Source organism: Gopherus flavomarginatus, chromosome 2, assembly GCF_025201925.1.
Source record: "Gopherus flavomarginatus isolate rGopFla2 chromosome 2, rGopFla2.mat.asm, whole genome shotgun sequence".
NCBI lineage: Eukaryota > Metazoa > Chordata > Testudines > Testudinidae > Gopherus > Gopherus flavomarginatus.
The window spans coordinates 58131863-58145436 of record NC_066618.1 but is presented as its reverse complement, the minus strand read 5'-3'; the positions used below and the strand labels follow the sequence as shown (position 1 = coordinate 58145436).

Genomic DNA, 13574 nt, shown 5'->3' with positions numbered 1-13574 from the left:
GTGCCCCTGGTAACTCTAAGTGCTTTAACAAATATTATAAATACAGAAAAAAAAAAAGAATAAAAGCTAAAGAAAGTCAAGCAAACTTCCCATACAAATCAACTCAACTAGTAAATAGTACTTGACTAATAATTATTAATAATGTGTATGACTAACCACCCAAAACTCAAACCCTGCCTTCATTAAAAGAATGTAGATCAGTGTTGCATAGTGTTCTAAAGGTTAACAGATTCAGGCTCTGTTGGATCCAAGGGAATAATGAGTTTGAGTTAATGACCCTGCACAGAAAACGTGCTGGCACAAGATTCCTCTCCATTTTAAAATCAGTGGCTGCCTATTTATGACTTTAGACTACTAAAAAGACTTGGAAAACTGTATCAAGGTTCCCCCCTGAAAGTAAAGGTCACACTATTTTCACCAAGACCATTATTTATTTACTTATGTATTTAAAGCGCTCTTGGCCAAACCTACTACCTAAGCAGCCAGGCCAAACACTCACAAATTGGTAACCAAAGTAGCAAATCAGAGGTGCTGATATGGTTTCTGTCATCACTTCTAGTTGCTTTTGTTCTGTCTACTAACACAACGTCAATTTTGCAGAGACTAAGCCTTAAACACGCCCCAATTTGAGTAAACTGTTGGGATGAATTGGTCCACTGCACCATCTGGGTCAGACAAGACAGAGATGTGAAGCAAGGTGTCCTCAGTATATCCTTTACAGCCCTTCCTATTAGTTTCTTGTCTGTGTGGAGCAGGATATGTGAAGCACATAAAAGAACTCTTAAAGCAGACGAGCAATTTCCCACACTACCTCTAGGATCTCTGGCAGAGAAAAAGAAAAGAGCCTTGAGTGATTCCACCAAACCCATTTAAGGATCAAAAATATGCCCACAATACATTTTGATTAATAATATTGTAAGCAATTGACAGACATGAAAGCCAAGAAGGCCAGTGGCATCTTGGGTTGTATTAGTAGGAGCATTGCCAGCAGATTGAGGGAAGTGATTTTCTCCTCTGTTTGGCACTGGTGAGGCCACACCTGGAGTATTGTGTCCAGTTTTGGTCCTCCCCCCACCCCTAGTACAGAAGGGATGTGGACAAATTGGAGAGAGTCCAGCAGAGGGCAACAAAAATGATTAGGGGGCTGGGGCACATGGCTTACGAGAAGAGGCTGAGGGAACTGGGGTTATTTAGTCTGCAGAAGAGAAGAGTGAGGGGGGATTTGATAGCAGCCTTCAATTACCTGAAGGAGGGTTCCACAGAGGATTGAGCTAAGCTGTTCTCTGTGGTGGCAGATGACAGAACAAGAAGCAATGGTCTCAAGTTGCAGTGGGAGAGGTCTAGGTTGGATATTAGGAAACACTGTTTCACTGGGAGGGTGATGAAGCGCTGGAAGGGGTTACCTAAGGAGGTGGTGGAATCTCCATCCTTAGAGGTTTTTAAGGGCTGGCTTGACAAAGCCTTGGCTGGGATGATTTAGTTGGTCCTGCTTTGAGCAGGGCATTTGACTCCTGAGGTCTCTTCCAACCCTAATATTCTATGATTCTGTGACATATAAGACTCCATTATCATCGTCCATCTCCAAACCAATACTACCACTGCAGATTCTGGAACGTACTCAGATCAAAATCCAATGGGCTGGTGTCAAGACACTTGTTCAATTGCCCTGCTGCAACCTTCTTCACCATCTTTCCCCCAAAAGAGGAGATAGACACATTTATAATTAGCAAGACTGTTATCATCAAGACAGTCATCCTAAGCAGAAACTTCATAATAGATTCCTTAAGGATAGAAGGCAGCCTTTCCTCCTGAAGGCAAGTGTTGAAAGTTTCCACAAAGTGCAGACCAGTGCTTCTTAACTGATTTTCAGCCAGGAAGAACATGACTCCAGTTCACATTACCTGAGAACTTCTAGAACTGCAGTGAGTGATTCCAGCTGAAATTCATATTTTTTTTCTTGCTGATATGGAGGCAGTCTAGATCTGAGCAATTTATATCCACACAAGAACTTGAAAATTCCTTGCGGGGAATAATACTTGGCTCTGTAGCTGAGTGAAAATACAAATCAGCTAGACTGTCCACCTACAGCAGTCCCACTTTAGGTACTTAACAAATACTATGGTAGATGTGGTTCACTGTTGAGTTATTTTGGGGAAGTTCTTTGGCTTCTGCTATTCAGGAGATCAGACTACGTGATCATATTGGTCATTTTTTGGTTTTAGAATTAGATTGTCAGATACAGACGCTAAATATGAATTTATACTGTGTACAAAACAGTTGTTAAAATAGTGTTTCAAAGTGCTTTTAAGAATACAGTTTTTAACTTTTTACGCAATTGTTTGTTTTTTCAGTGCGTGTCTGATTTATGAGATCTGATTATGTAAACCGCATTGTATTACACTGGTCTGGTTTAGTGATGATGCTGTGAAAAATTCAAATACAATCCCAGGATATGTTAGTCAAGGTATTTCCAGTTGAGATAGGGAAGAATTAATCCCATTGTCCAAAGCATTGGTAAAATGGTCTGGAATACTGTGAATAATACTGGTCACCGATATTCAAGAAAAATGAATTCAAAATGGAGCAGGTATAGAGAAGAGCTGCTAGGATGATCAGGGGAATGGAGAGGAAACTAAAAAAACTTGCTCCGTTAGCCTAGCAAAATGAAAGCTGAGAGGGGATGTGATTGCTGTCTATAAATACCTTGGGGGGATAAGGAGGAAGAGAAGAAGAGCTGTTTAAGGTAATGGACACTGTTGGCACAAACTGGCCACAAACAAATGTAGACTGGAAGTTAGAACAAAGTTTCTAGCCTCAGAGGAGTAAGATTCTGGAATGGCCTTCCAATAGGAGTACTGGGAGCATCAGCCTAACTGGTCAAGATAGAGCTTGATACATTGTATGATGGAGTTGCCTGCACTAGCAGGGGACTGGATTCAGTGACCCATGAGGTCCCTTCCAGTCCTATGTTCCTTTGGTTAGAATGTAATCTTGCATGATTGGCAAAGAGATTATAACATAATATTGCATGAGCTTGGGAAATCTTATTTGACAAAATAAGTTGTTTTTTTTTCTGGTATTACTGTTTCAGAAAAACTTGTATTAGACATTTTAAATAGACTTAACTAATCATGGAAAAGTTGTGGGTTGTATACGACTTTTTCCCCATGACCTTTGAATTTTATAATTTTTTAACAAATCAAATAACATTATCCAAATGTCCAGCAGCTGGGATATAGGAATAATGATCCAGACCCTAGAATCAGAAATTAGAGATGGAAAAAGGCCCAGTGCCGTAGATCATCTAGGCATCTATCTCAACAGGATTGTTCCCTTCAGTACATCTGCTAATACTTTATTTCTGAGTTGATTTTGTAGCCTACTGATTAATTGATTAAGGATGAAAATTGCTAACTTACTGACTTTCTGGTGCTATATTCTGCCCTGGGATATGAGAAAATGGCTTTCTTTTACTCCAGGTAGAACTTTGTGGGCCCTGTCTTCCCTGTTCTCATGAAGAAGGGAAGCTCTTCACACAAGAAAATTGTTTAGATCATTTTTCTGTTATTTGGATCCTCCGGTCCCCTCCCTTTGAGCTGCTCCTGGTAATCTTATGCACAGGGACCTGGCTTCAAGCACCAGGGGTTCACCTCAGTTATGTGTCTTCCCTCTGTGCACATAAAATAGTGAACTAAGTAAATTTCTTTATGGTAACTCATGTAATGGAAGGTCAAGGTGATTAAGGCAAATACCACTATTGTTTCAGTAATAGGTTGCTCCACCTCTTTAGAGCAAAACTGCACCAGCTGTGCTCTAAAGTCACTGGGAATAGGGGATGCTCAGTATCTCTCAAGAAGAGCTTAACATCTGGCAGCACTAGGTGTTGCCTAGAATGTATAGAGGTTAATACGTTAAATTTGTTTTGGCTTGTTCTCTGTGCAGAAATTAGCTAAGATAAAATATATATTTAAGATTTTTTTTTTTGTTCCCTAGGCAGCAGGAGCAATCCGTCCTCTCGTCTCTACTGTTGTTGCTTCCTCTGCAGATGGTTCCTTAGACCATTCACTAGAACGTGTCAGGTACAGAGCAAGTGAAATGCCTCAGGCTTTCCTATTTGATATAATCTATCAAGCATATCATCAGGTAAGATTTTGAGCTTTTCAAGACAGAAGCTCCTTTTTCCCCCCCTCAATGTCTGTTAAAGGAAAATAATTCACCTTGTTTGGTTTTTCTGAAAATTATAGTTGAAATTTCTATAAGTCTATCCCAGATTGTATGAGATTGCATGTAAATCATTTCAGTGTAGTCTCCTAATGACAACGTTTTATAATAATATTTTATCATTTTTTTTTACTATGATCTGTGTACTAGTGACAATTCTTATCATCTGTTCAATTTATACTGTTATCAAACTGCCAAATACAAATTTGATTCCTGGGTTTTAGGTGACAAAAAAAATCATTATCTATGCCTAAAGGTACACGGTGAAATATGTATTTTATATATTCTTTGATGGTGTAATTCCATTATAGTCAATGGAATTATACCAGAGAGAATTTAGCCATTCATGTATTTACCAATGTGTCTCTTTTTTCCTTTGTGCATTAATGTATCATTAAACCTGTTAAAATTAATGCTACAAGTCTGACTTTGAATTAAGATTCCAATAACCCAGAAAACTCACAAAAGTCAGAAAATTAGCAATTACAGTTATTTAATTTCACGTCCTCTTACTTTCTCTCTAGTTTTGCGGTAATCTTTGTCCCTTATTTTCATCTTTTCCCATGACACATTGACCTTTTCCACTTCATGGGTGAAGATGACTCAAGCAAAGCACTCCTCTACTCGAGGATTAAGGGCCTGATCCATAGACCATTGGAAAGATTCCCAGGGCTTGGCTACACTGGAGAGTTGCAGTGCTGTAAACCCACCATCAGCGCTGCAGCTTACTCACCGTCCACACTTGGAAGGCACATACAGCGCTGCATCTCCCTGGCTGCAGCGCTGGCCGTACTCCTGCTCTGCCTCGGGTATAACGATTGCAGCGCTGGTGATGCAGCGCTGCTCCGCAAGTGTGGCCACCAAAAGCGCTGTAATTGGCCTCCAGGGTTATTAGGAGGTATCCCAGAATACCTGTTCAGCCACTCTGCTCATCAGTTCACACTCTACTGCCCTGGGCTCAGGTGACCCACCCTTTAAATGCCCTGGGAATTTTAAAAATCCCCTTCCTGTTTGCTCAGCCAGGTGTGGAGTGCAATCAATCAGTGACCATGCCTCCACGTGCCAAACGAGCCCCAGCATGGAGCAATGGTGAGCTGATGGACCTCATCAGTGTTTAGGGGGAGGAAGCTGTGCAGTCACAGCTGCGCTCCAGCCATAGGAATTACGATACCTATGGGCAGATCTGAAGGAGTAGCCCATGAAAAGGGGCCATGACCGGGACACGGTGCAGTGCAGGGTTAAAGTAAAGGAGCTGCGGAGTGCCTTTTGCAAAGCCCGTGAGGGAAACTGCCTCTCAGGTGCTGCCCCCATGACCTGCCATTTTTACAAGGAGCTGGATGCGATACTTGGGGGTTACCCCACTGCCAATCCGAGGACCACAGTGGACAGTTCAGAATAGGGAGAGGAGAGGGAGGTGGAAGGGAGGGAGGAAATCGAGAATGAGGGTACTGGGATGGGGGAAGACACCCCGGAGTCCCAGGAGCCATGCAGCCAGGAGCTCTTCTCAAGCCAGGAGGAAGGTAGCCAGTTGCAGCAGCTGGAACTTGGTGAAAGAGAAGCAGAGGAGCGGGTTCCCGGTAAGCAGCTTTTATTTCCAGGATGGAAATGTTTCGGGAGAGGAGGGAGGGTTAGGGCTGCATGCATGCATGCCTAGATGTGGAATAGCCCATTGATGTGGTCTATCATGTCGCGGTAATCGGCCTCGGTAATCTCTTCAAAAGTTTCTGCCAGAGCGTGGGCAATGCGCTTGCGCAAGTTTATAGGGAGAGCCACTGTGGTCCTTGTTCCAGTCAGGCTAACGCGTCTGCGCCACTGTGCCACGAGGGGTGGGGGGACCATTACTGCACACAGGCAAGCTGCATCGGGGTCAGGGCAGAATCCGCATTGCTGTAGAAGACCCTCCCTTGCTTCCCAGGTGACCTGCCACAGTGAGATATCTTCCAGGATTAACTCCTGTGGAAAATGTAGGGATAGTGTTCAGTGTAGGTGCCCCTGCAGCTCTTTGCTTTCCCCAACGCACAGAAATCCCAGTGCAGCCCTGAACCAATCAGTCCCCCTTCCCAGGTGACCCACAGCAGTGAGATAGCTTCCAGGATTAATTAACTCTGCACTCATTTCCCGTTACTCACCATGTCTTCGCTGCTGTGGGTTCTCTGTGCTCTGGTTGGTATGTGGAAAGTATGCTAAAGTGAGACTGTAAACTCCTTCACTGTGATTATACACAATGCTGCCTCTCTGTTAAATGTTTCAATTTTTGTCTTTCTAATAACAGTGTCCTTGAATACCTCACTGGCTGGATCAGAGACTGCTGAAAGGCTACAGAACTTGAGGAAGAAGCCACGAAAAAGCAAAGAAGATATGGTGAAAGCAGTTATGAATCAGTCTGCTAGAGAGTAAAAAATTCCAGGACTGGAGGGAAAAAATGCAGGACTGGAGGGAAAGAGAAAGCAGGAGAGAGGCAATAGCTAAGAAGAAAAGCACGAAGCAGCTGATAAGCACCCTGGCGTGCCAAATGGACTGTATCCAGTCACTCGTAGCCATGCAGGCAGAGCACTACCTTGCGGCCCCCCCCACCCAGTCCCAAAGCTCTTTCCCTTGTGCCCCAATGTCAGCTCAAAACCCACTTCTCCAGCATCCAGGTTATTACCACCAGCAGCTGCCACCAACACCTGTACGTTCACCTACCAGCCCTAAGAACTACGACCCTTACCTCTGCACTCAACCCCCATCACCATGCCGCATTTTCATCCTGAAGTGCAGCAGTCATTGCACAGCACTCCAGACAGGACATATTCAAACCTCTGACTGTACAGTTCACCTCCCCACCCCCCTGCCCTTTTAGTTATTTTCTTTTCAATAAATGAATTTGTGACTTTCTGCAATAAAGAAAACTGTTTTGAAAGTGTAAGGTACCGTAGCCCAGAAAAAAACAGGCACTGCAAATCATTGTAACCACTGCACTTCACTCCCGTGCAAGACACCAAACATTACTGTTGGCTTTCAGCCTTAAATTCCTTCCTCAAGGCATCCCTGATCCTTGGAGCCCTGTGCTGGGCCTCTCTAGTAGCCCTGCTCTCTGGCTGTGCAAATTCAGCCTCCAGGCATTGAACCTCGGAGGTCCATGCCTGACTGAATGTTTCACCCTTCCCTTTACAAATATTATGGAGGGTACAGCATGCGGATATAACCGCAGGGATGCTGGTTTCCCCCAAGTCTAGCTTCCCATAAAGAGAACGCCAGCGCCCTTTTAATGGCCAAAAGCACACTCCACAGTCATTCTGCACCGGCTCAGCCTGTAATTGAACCGGTCCTTGCTCCTGTCAAGCTTCTCTGTATACGGTTTCATGAGCCAAGGCATTAACGGGTAAGCAGGGTCTCCAAGGATCACAGTGGCATTTCGACGTCCCCTACTGTGATCTTCCAGTCTGGGAAAAAAGTCCCAGCCTGCAGCTTCCTGAACAGGCCACTGTTCCGAAAGATGCGTGCATCATGCACCTTTCCAGGCCAGCTTGTGTAAATGTCAATGAAACGCCCACGGTGATCCACAAGCGCCTGGAGAACCATAGAGAAATACCCCTTCCGATTAATGTACTTGGAGGCTAGGTAAGGTGGTGCCAGAATAGGAATATGCATCCCATCTATCGCCCCTCCACAGTTAGGGAAACCCATTTGTGCAAAGCCATCCACAATGTCCTGCACATTCCCCAGAGTCACGGTTCTTCTTAACAGGATGCAATTAATGGCCCTGCAAACTTGCATCAACATGATGCCAACGGTCGACTTTCCCACTCCAAACTGGTTCGCGACCGATCGGTAGCTGTCTAGAGTTGCCAGCTTCCAGATTGCAATAGCCACCCGCTTCTCCACTGACAGGGCAGCTCTCAATCTGATGTCCCTGCGCCGCAGGGTGAGGGAGAGCTCATCACACAGTCCCATAAAAGTGGGTTTTCTCATCCAAAAGTTCTGCCGCCACTGCTCGTCATCCCAGACTTCCATGACGATGTGATCCCACCACTCAGTGCTTGTTTCCCGAGCCCAAAAGCGGCGTTCCACGATGCTGAGCATTTCCATTAATGCCAAAAGCACTTTAGTGTCATACACATCAGGCGACTCGATATCATCGTCGGACTCCTCACTGTCACTTTGGAGCTGAAGGAATAGCTCAATTGCCAAACTTGATTGCTGATGAGTGTCGCCAGCACAAGTCCTCAGCAGCTCGGGCTCCATTTCCCGCAGAAATCGCGCTGCACAGAAACCGTTGGGAGACTCACAATGGCGCCAAACATGAACGGAAAAACAGTGACTGCTGGGATGTGAAGCGATGCACCACGGGGCGTTGGGACAGGCAGCGGAATGACCCGCACCCTTCCATCCCCTTCCCACAACCCACGGCACCAAAATGGGACGAGGTGCTCTGTGGGATAGCTGCCCACAATGCACCACTCCCAACAGCACTGCAAATGCTGCAAATGTGGCCACACTGCAGCGCTGGTAGCTGTCAGTGTGGCCACACTGCAGCGCTTTCCCTACACAGCTGTATGAAGACAGCTGTAACTCCCAGCGCTGCACAACTGCAAGTGTAGCCAAGCCCCCAGTGATTTAGAGTTAGGTCTCGATTCAACAAAATACATAAGCTAATGGACTGACATGCTTAAAGTTAGATATATGTAAAGTATCTTAATGAATCAGTGCAGTAAGTGGCAGAACTTTGTGGAGGCAATCCAGTGTGTGAGTAGTGTAATAATGGACAGTGGCATATGCTAAAATATTGGAAGATACTAATTTTGCAAATATCAGTTAATGTATGTGAAACTATAAAATATTCCATGCATCGTAGTAAATTATTAGATTCACTAGATACATTGATTAATGACTGATCATGATACATATGTGAATACAATCTGTTTTAACTTTCCATTAATTAACTATATTGCATTAACACCATCTTTATTGAACTGAAAAATTTGGGGCAGGAGATGCTAATGAAACCTTAATAGTTTCACCATTATCCCCTTTGATGTTTTCTTTCAATTGCCTCACCCTACACTCAGCGCTTACAGGAAGCACTCCAAACTCTAATCTCCAGGCTTCACTTCCTCTTCACACATCAACTTGTGGGGAGTTGCCTATCATCCAGCGATCTCCAAGGTTGGTGCCTGGGAGCATAAAATTACTTCACTTGCCACTAGGCAGGAATTCTTTCAGTGCACTAGTGTGTAAACCATGGTACCCTATCGTTGAAAAGCAGAATCTGTTACAAATCCTTTGGAAGAATAACAACCTGTGTTGTGAAATCTTTTGAGTCTTAGATGAAGCTTACCTCCACATCACCACTCCCATTTATCTGCTTTGAATGAAATAAAGTATTTATTCCGCATGAAATCTACATGAAAAGGATGTTACCATTGCATTAGTAAGCTCTCAAAATTCAGGAGATGTCACTCCCCGCCTCATGAGTATCTGTTGTGACTGTTTTTAATTGCATGGCCATATACTATTTCTAAAAATATACTGTATAATACTGTACTCTATTTTTCTAGGCTTAGACTGTGGATACCCCATGTGCAGGTACACTAGAGAGCTGGGAAGGGTGTAAAGGAGCTTTGCTGTTCCTCCACTGCATTGTTCAATGGCCAGCGATATTTGCAATCCCTGTGTTACTGTGAGTACAGGGAATGCTCTCACCTAGAGTGTGCACTTCTCTCCCTCTGTAGGAGCAAAACTCCAAAAGAGGGCATTGAGGAACCAGGGGTATGGTCCCTTCCTCACACCCGTTGCATTGGCTATATGCTGTTCATCTGAAGGGATGATGCAACATGCACAAATGCTCTATGCTTTGGAGCTCTGGAAAATAATTCAGTTTACTAAAACTTCTTAAATGTTTCTGGTCACAGGTGATAGTGGTTGTTATTATGTATTTTACTGCAATAGCACCTAAAGGCTCCAATCAAGGTTCAGTGCCCTACTTGTGCTAGGAACTATACAAACAGATAACAAAAAGATATCAGCTGCCCTGAAGACCTGTAGAAGAGCTTCTTGTAGGGACTGGAGGTGGAAAAAAGATAGCTAAAAGTGCTTTGCAAACCTTAACTAATCTTCACAAAAATCTCATGAAGAACATTGGCATCATTATAGCATTTTACAGATACAGAAAGAGAAATTAAATGTCTTATCCAAGATCACATAACAGGTCGTATGGCAAAGCTGGGAATGGAGTCCAGCTCTTCTGTGCATTCTAGACTATGCTCTTACTCTGTGTAGAAAACACAATAGTGACCTTTATGACATAACACTAGGGACCAGTTGAAGGCCACTTTCACCTTTACTACTTCTTTAGGTTTCCCAACTGAATATATGTGCGTTTGTTTTATTTTTTGTCCGATATTGCACATCACATTTTTGCATGTAGGATCTAATTTTAGTGTTTGCTCACGTCTCTCATTTCTCTAGGTCCATTTTCTATTACTGTTCTGTCCACAGAGGTATTTGCATCTTCTCTCAACTTATAACATGTGAATCTCATTAATAGGCTGTTTTACTTGCCCTACTAGATCATTAATGAAGATATTAAATGAGATTGTATCTAACCCACCAATCCCTAAAGAAATAAATATATTTGAAACAAAATAAATAACTAGAAATGCTAACAAACAGTACTTTGACTGGCTTGCTGTTGAACATTTATAGGTATGATGGCTAGGGTTTCAGATATTTAATTTGTATTTTGGAAAAAAGAGCTATTCTTCATGTGGCTGCAGACGTGCATTCCACTCAGATGTGCACATGCCCAGTGCTGACTGAAACTGGAAAACTTTTGCTTAGCAGTATCCATAGGGATGCCAGTTGTGCCCTATGGCCCTTAGCTCCTCCCATAGCTATTCAAAGGCGACATCCCAACCCCCACTTTCAGTTTCTTTGCACTGAATGTTAAGAGTAGAGACTCCGATTCAGATGGGTGAAGGGTGGGTCATGGAATACACGTCTGCACCCACATCTCCAAGAGTGAAGACATTTGAGTCTTTCACATTTTTCTAGAGGAATGCAAATAATTGAAAAAGAACTGCTTAGTCTCCTGGGAAAATAATGTAAACATTTCTTTTAAAACTTATGAGAGTACAAACAGCTATATGAGCAGTGTCCAAATTTTTGAGCCTCTGGGCAAAACATGTTTCTGAAAGGTCAAAAGGTTACAATCAACGCTTTGGGGCATATTTTCTATCCTGTTCTTTTCCCTTTGCACTCTTTCCCCTTAAGTACCTTGTTTTTGAGAGGAGAGTCGTCCATTTATTCTTAACACAGTTGCCCTCAAAGGCCACAGATTTGACATAACTGAGTTATATACAATATTTTGTCATAATCCCATTATACCTATTCATATATTATAGGTGAAAGAGGCAGCAACAGCTACAGTTAAGATTACCTAACGTTTTCCAGTATAAGCCTCTATTTTTGGTTGTTTATAGCTTTGCCAAGTGCTAGCCATTTGGTCTGAAATTTTACGTTAGCTCTCTGCCTCAGAGTGAATTTATTTTGTGAAGTTTCAGCAAAAATAGCGTAGCCATTTCTGAAAACAATGTTGGGGAAAATATGTATGTTTTATTTGTTTAAAAAATTCCATCTGCTTTATTGAAGTGTTCTGATGTCACTATCCCTTATAGCTGGAACTTGAAATTTGTCAGGGAGGTATCTTTTGCTGCCCTAATGAAAATCCACTGAGATTTGGTGAAATTAGAAGCCTCTTCGTATCATCATGTACATGTAGTCAGTGGAGCTTTTTGCTCCAGTTATAATATGCCCACTGCACGGGGTATGCTCCCAGGACTCACTCAGCTTTCTGCATGGTGCAGAGTTAGAGTTCTAGATGGGGCAGAAATACAGTTACTTCCTCCCCTCCAAGTGCATTATTGCCACGGACTAGATCATAGGTTCTTGTGCCCTTTCCATATTAGTAGATACAATCGTTAGCTACAGTATCATATACTTTTTTTTCATTCAGTGCACTTGGAGATCAGTGACTTGAGGCAGAGAATTAGAAAGAGAGAAATAACTTGCTTTTGTGTTTGCAACACTGGACAGGGACTCAGGACCAACTGGGTTAAATTCTTTGCTCTGACTTAGACATCCTCTGTGATGTTGGGTAAGACACTATACTGTAATGCGTACATGCAAGGGGACTGAATTATTGTAGCACAGGCATCCTTAACTCTGGCATTTCCTAACGTATTAGGTTAATATAAATGGAATTCCTGTTTTTATTCTATCCATATCAGCCCCCAGGGAAATAAAAAAACTAGAAGTGTTAATTATAAATCCGCCCTTTCAAGGAATAGCCAAAGAAGTCTTATTTCTTAGACCAGACTTGTTCTTTTTTGTCTTAGGTAGTTTCAGGTTTCCGTTCAGATTTTTAAATTAAACTAGGAGCCTATATCCAAAAAATCTTCCTGAAGTCTGAAAAGAAAGACAGGTTACATCATTTAGTGGAAGTTAGGCATTCCCTAGAGCAATATCTTAAGAGGAATTAGAGTATCAGGAAGTCAAGTAGACTGTCTGTTCCATCAGATTATATTAGGGCTGATTTCTATACAGACCTGATCCTGACAGATTGTGCAATGCATAGAAGCCCTCTGTATTTAGTAGTAATATAAAACATGATGTTATGTCATGTCACATTATTGTAACAAAGTAGCAGAATATTATGTAGAAAAGGCTGAAATACACGCTTCATGCTGTATGTGGTGTCAAGATTAGGTGCTCATTATCTAGGTATATTTAACAAGGTGGGACAGTTGTAAACAGTTACAGAGCCTTGCTTTACTGGCAAGTGGACAGCTAAGAATAGAAGTGAAATAGCAGGAGAGCCTGAACAGAGTCTAGAGAGGTGTCTGCAATAAGACATTGGGAGAAGACACAGCTAACTGCTAGTGGACCAGCACTGACAAGCTGAGTGCCTTCTAGAAGGCAGGAAGTACATGCAGATGATGGGGAGCAGCAGACTTCAGAGGGTTGTAGTTTAAGAACACTGCAGTATTTTTTGTATAGAGAAGCCTCTGCTCTCCATTAAAGGGGAGTAGTGGAGGTTAAATAATACGTTCCTTTTTTAAGGAGACAATTTCTATTTGAAAATCACACTTCCATCTGAAAAGGTTGTATCTGATTTACAAGTAATCCCTATTATATACTATACCTGAAAGAGCTTTAAATAAAAATAGCTTCTCTATTTTTTGGTGTTTATACTTAGTGCATTTGACTCTACTTCATGTATAGTCAATTTGACTGTTTTGTTGATGGTAGACGTTTCCCTGACACTGCAAGAGAGTTTTTAACAGTGATCACAGCAGCAAACCTGAAAGTGA

At 42.6% G+C, this 13574-nt stretch overlaps 1 protein-coding gene across 4 annotated transcripts in view; it reads left to right on the top strand.

The window, feature by feature from the left end:
- CRPPA (CDP-L-ribitol pyrophosphorylase A) overlaps window positions 1–13574 on the top strand; it is a 215580-nt gene that overhangs the window by 41597 nt on the left and 160409 nt on the right. For all 4 annotated transcript variants that reach the window (XM_050938694.1, XM_050938692.1, XM_050938691.1 and 1 more), the window contains exon 3: window positions 3994–4143. In XM_050938694.1, coding sequence (XP_050794651.1) covers window positions 3994–4143 — 150 coding nt within the window. The remainder of the gene's footprint in view (window positions 1–3993; window positions 4144–13574) is intronic.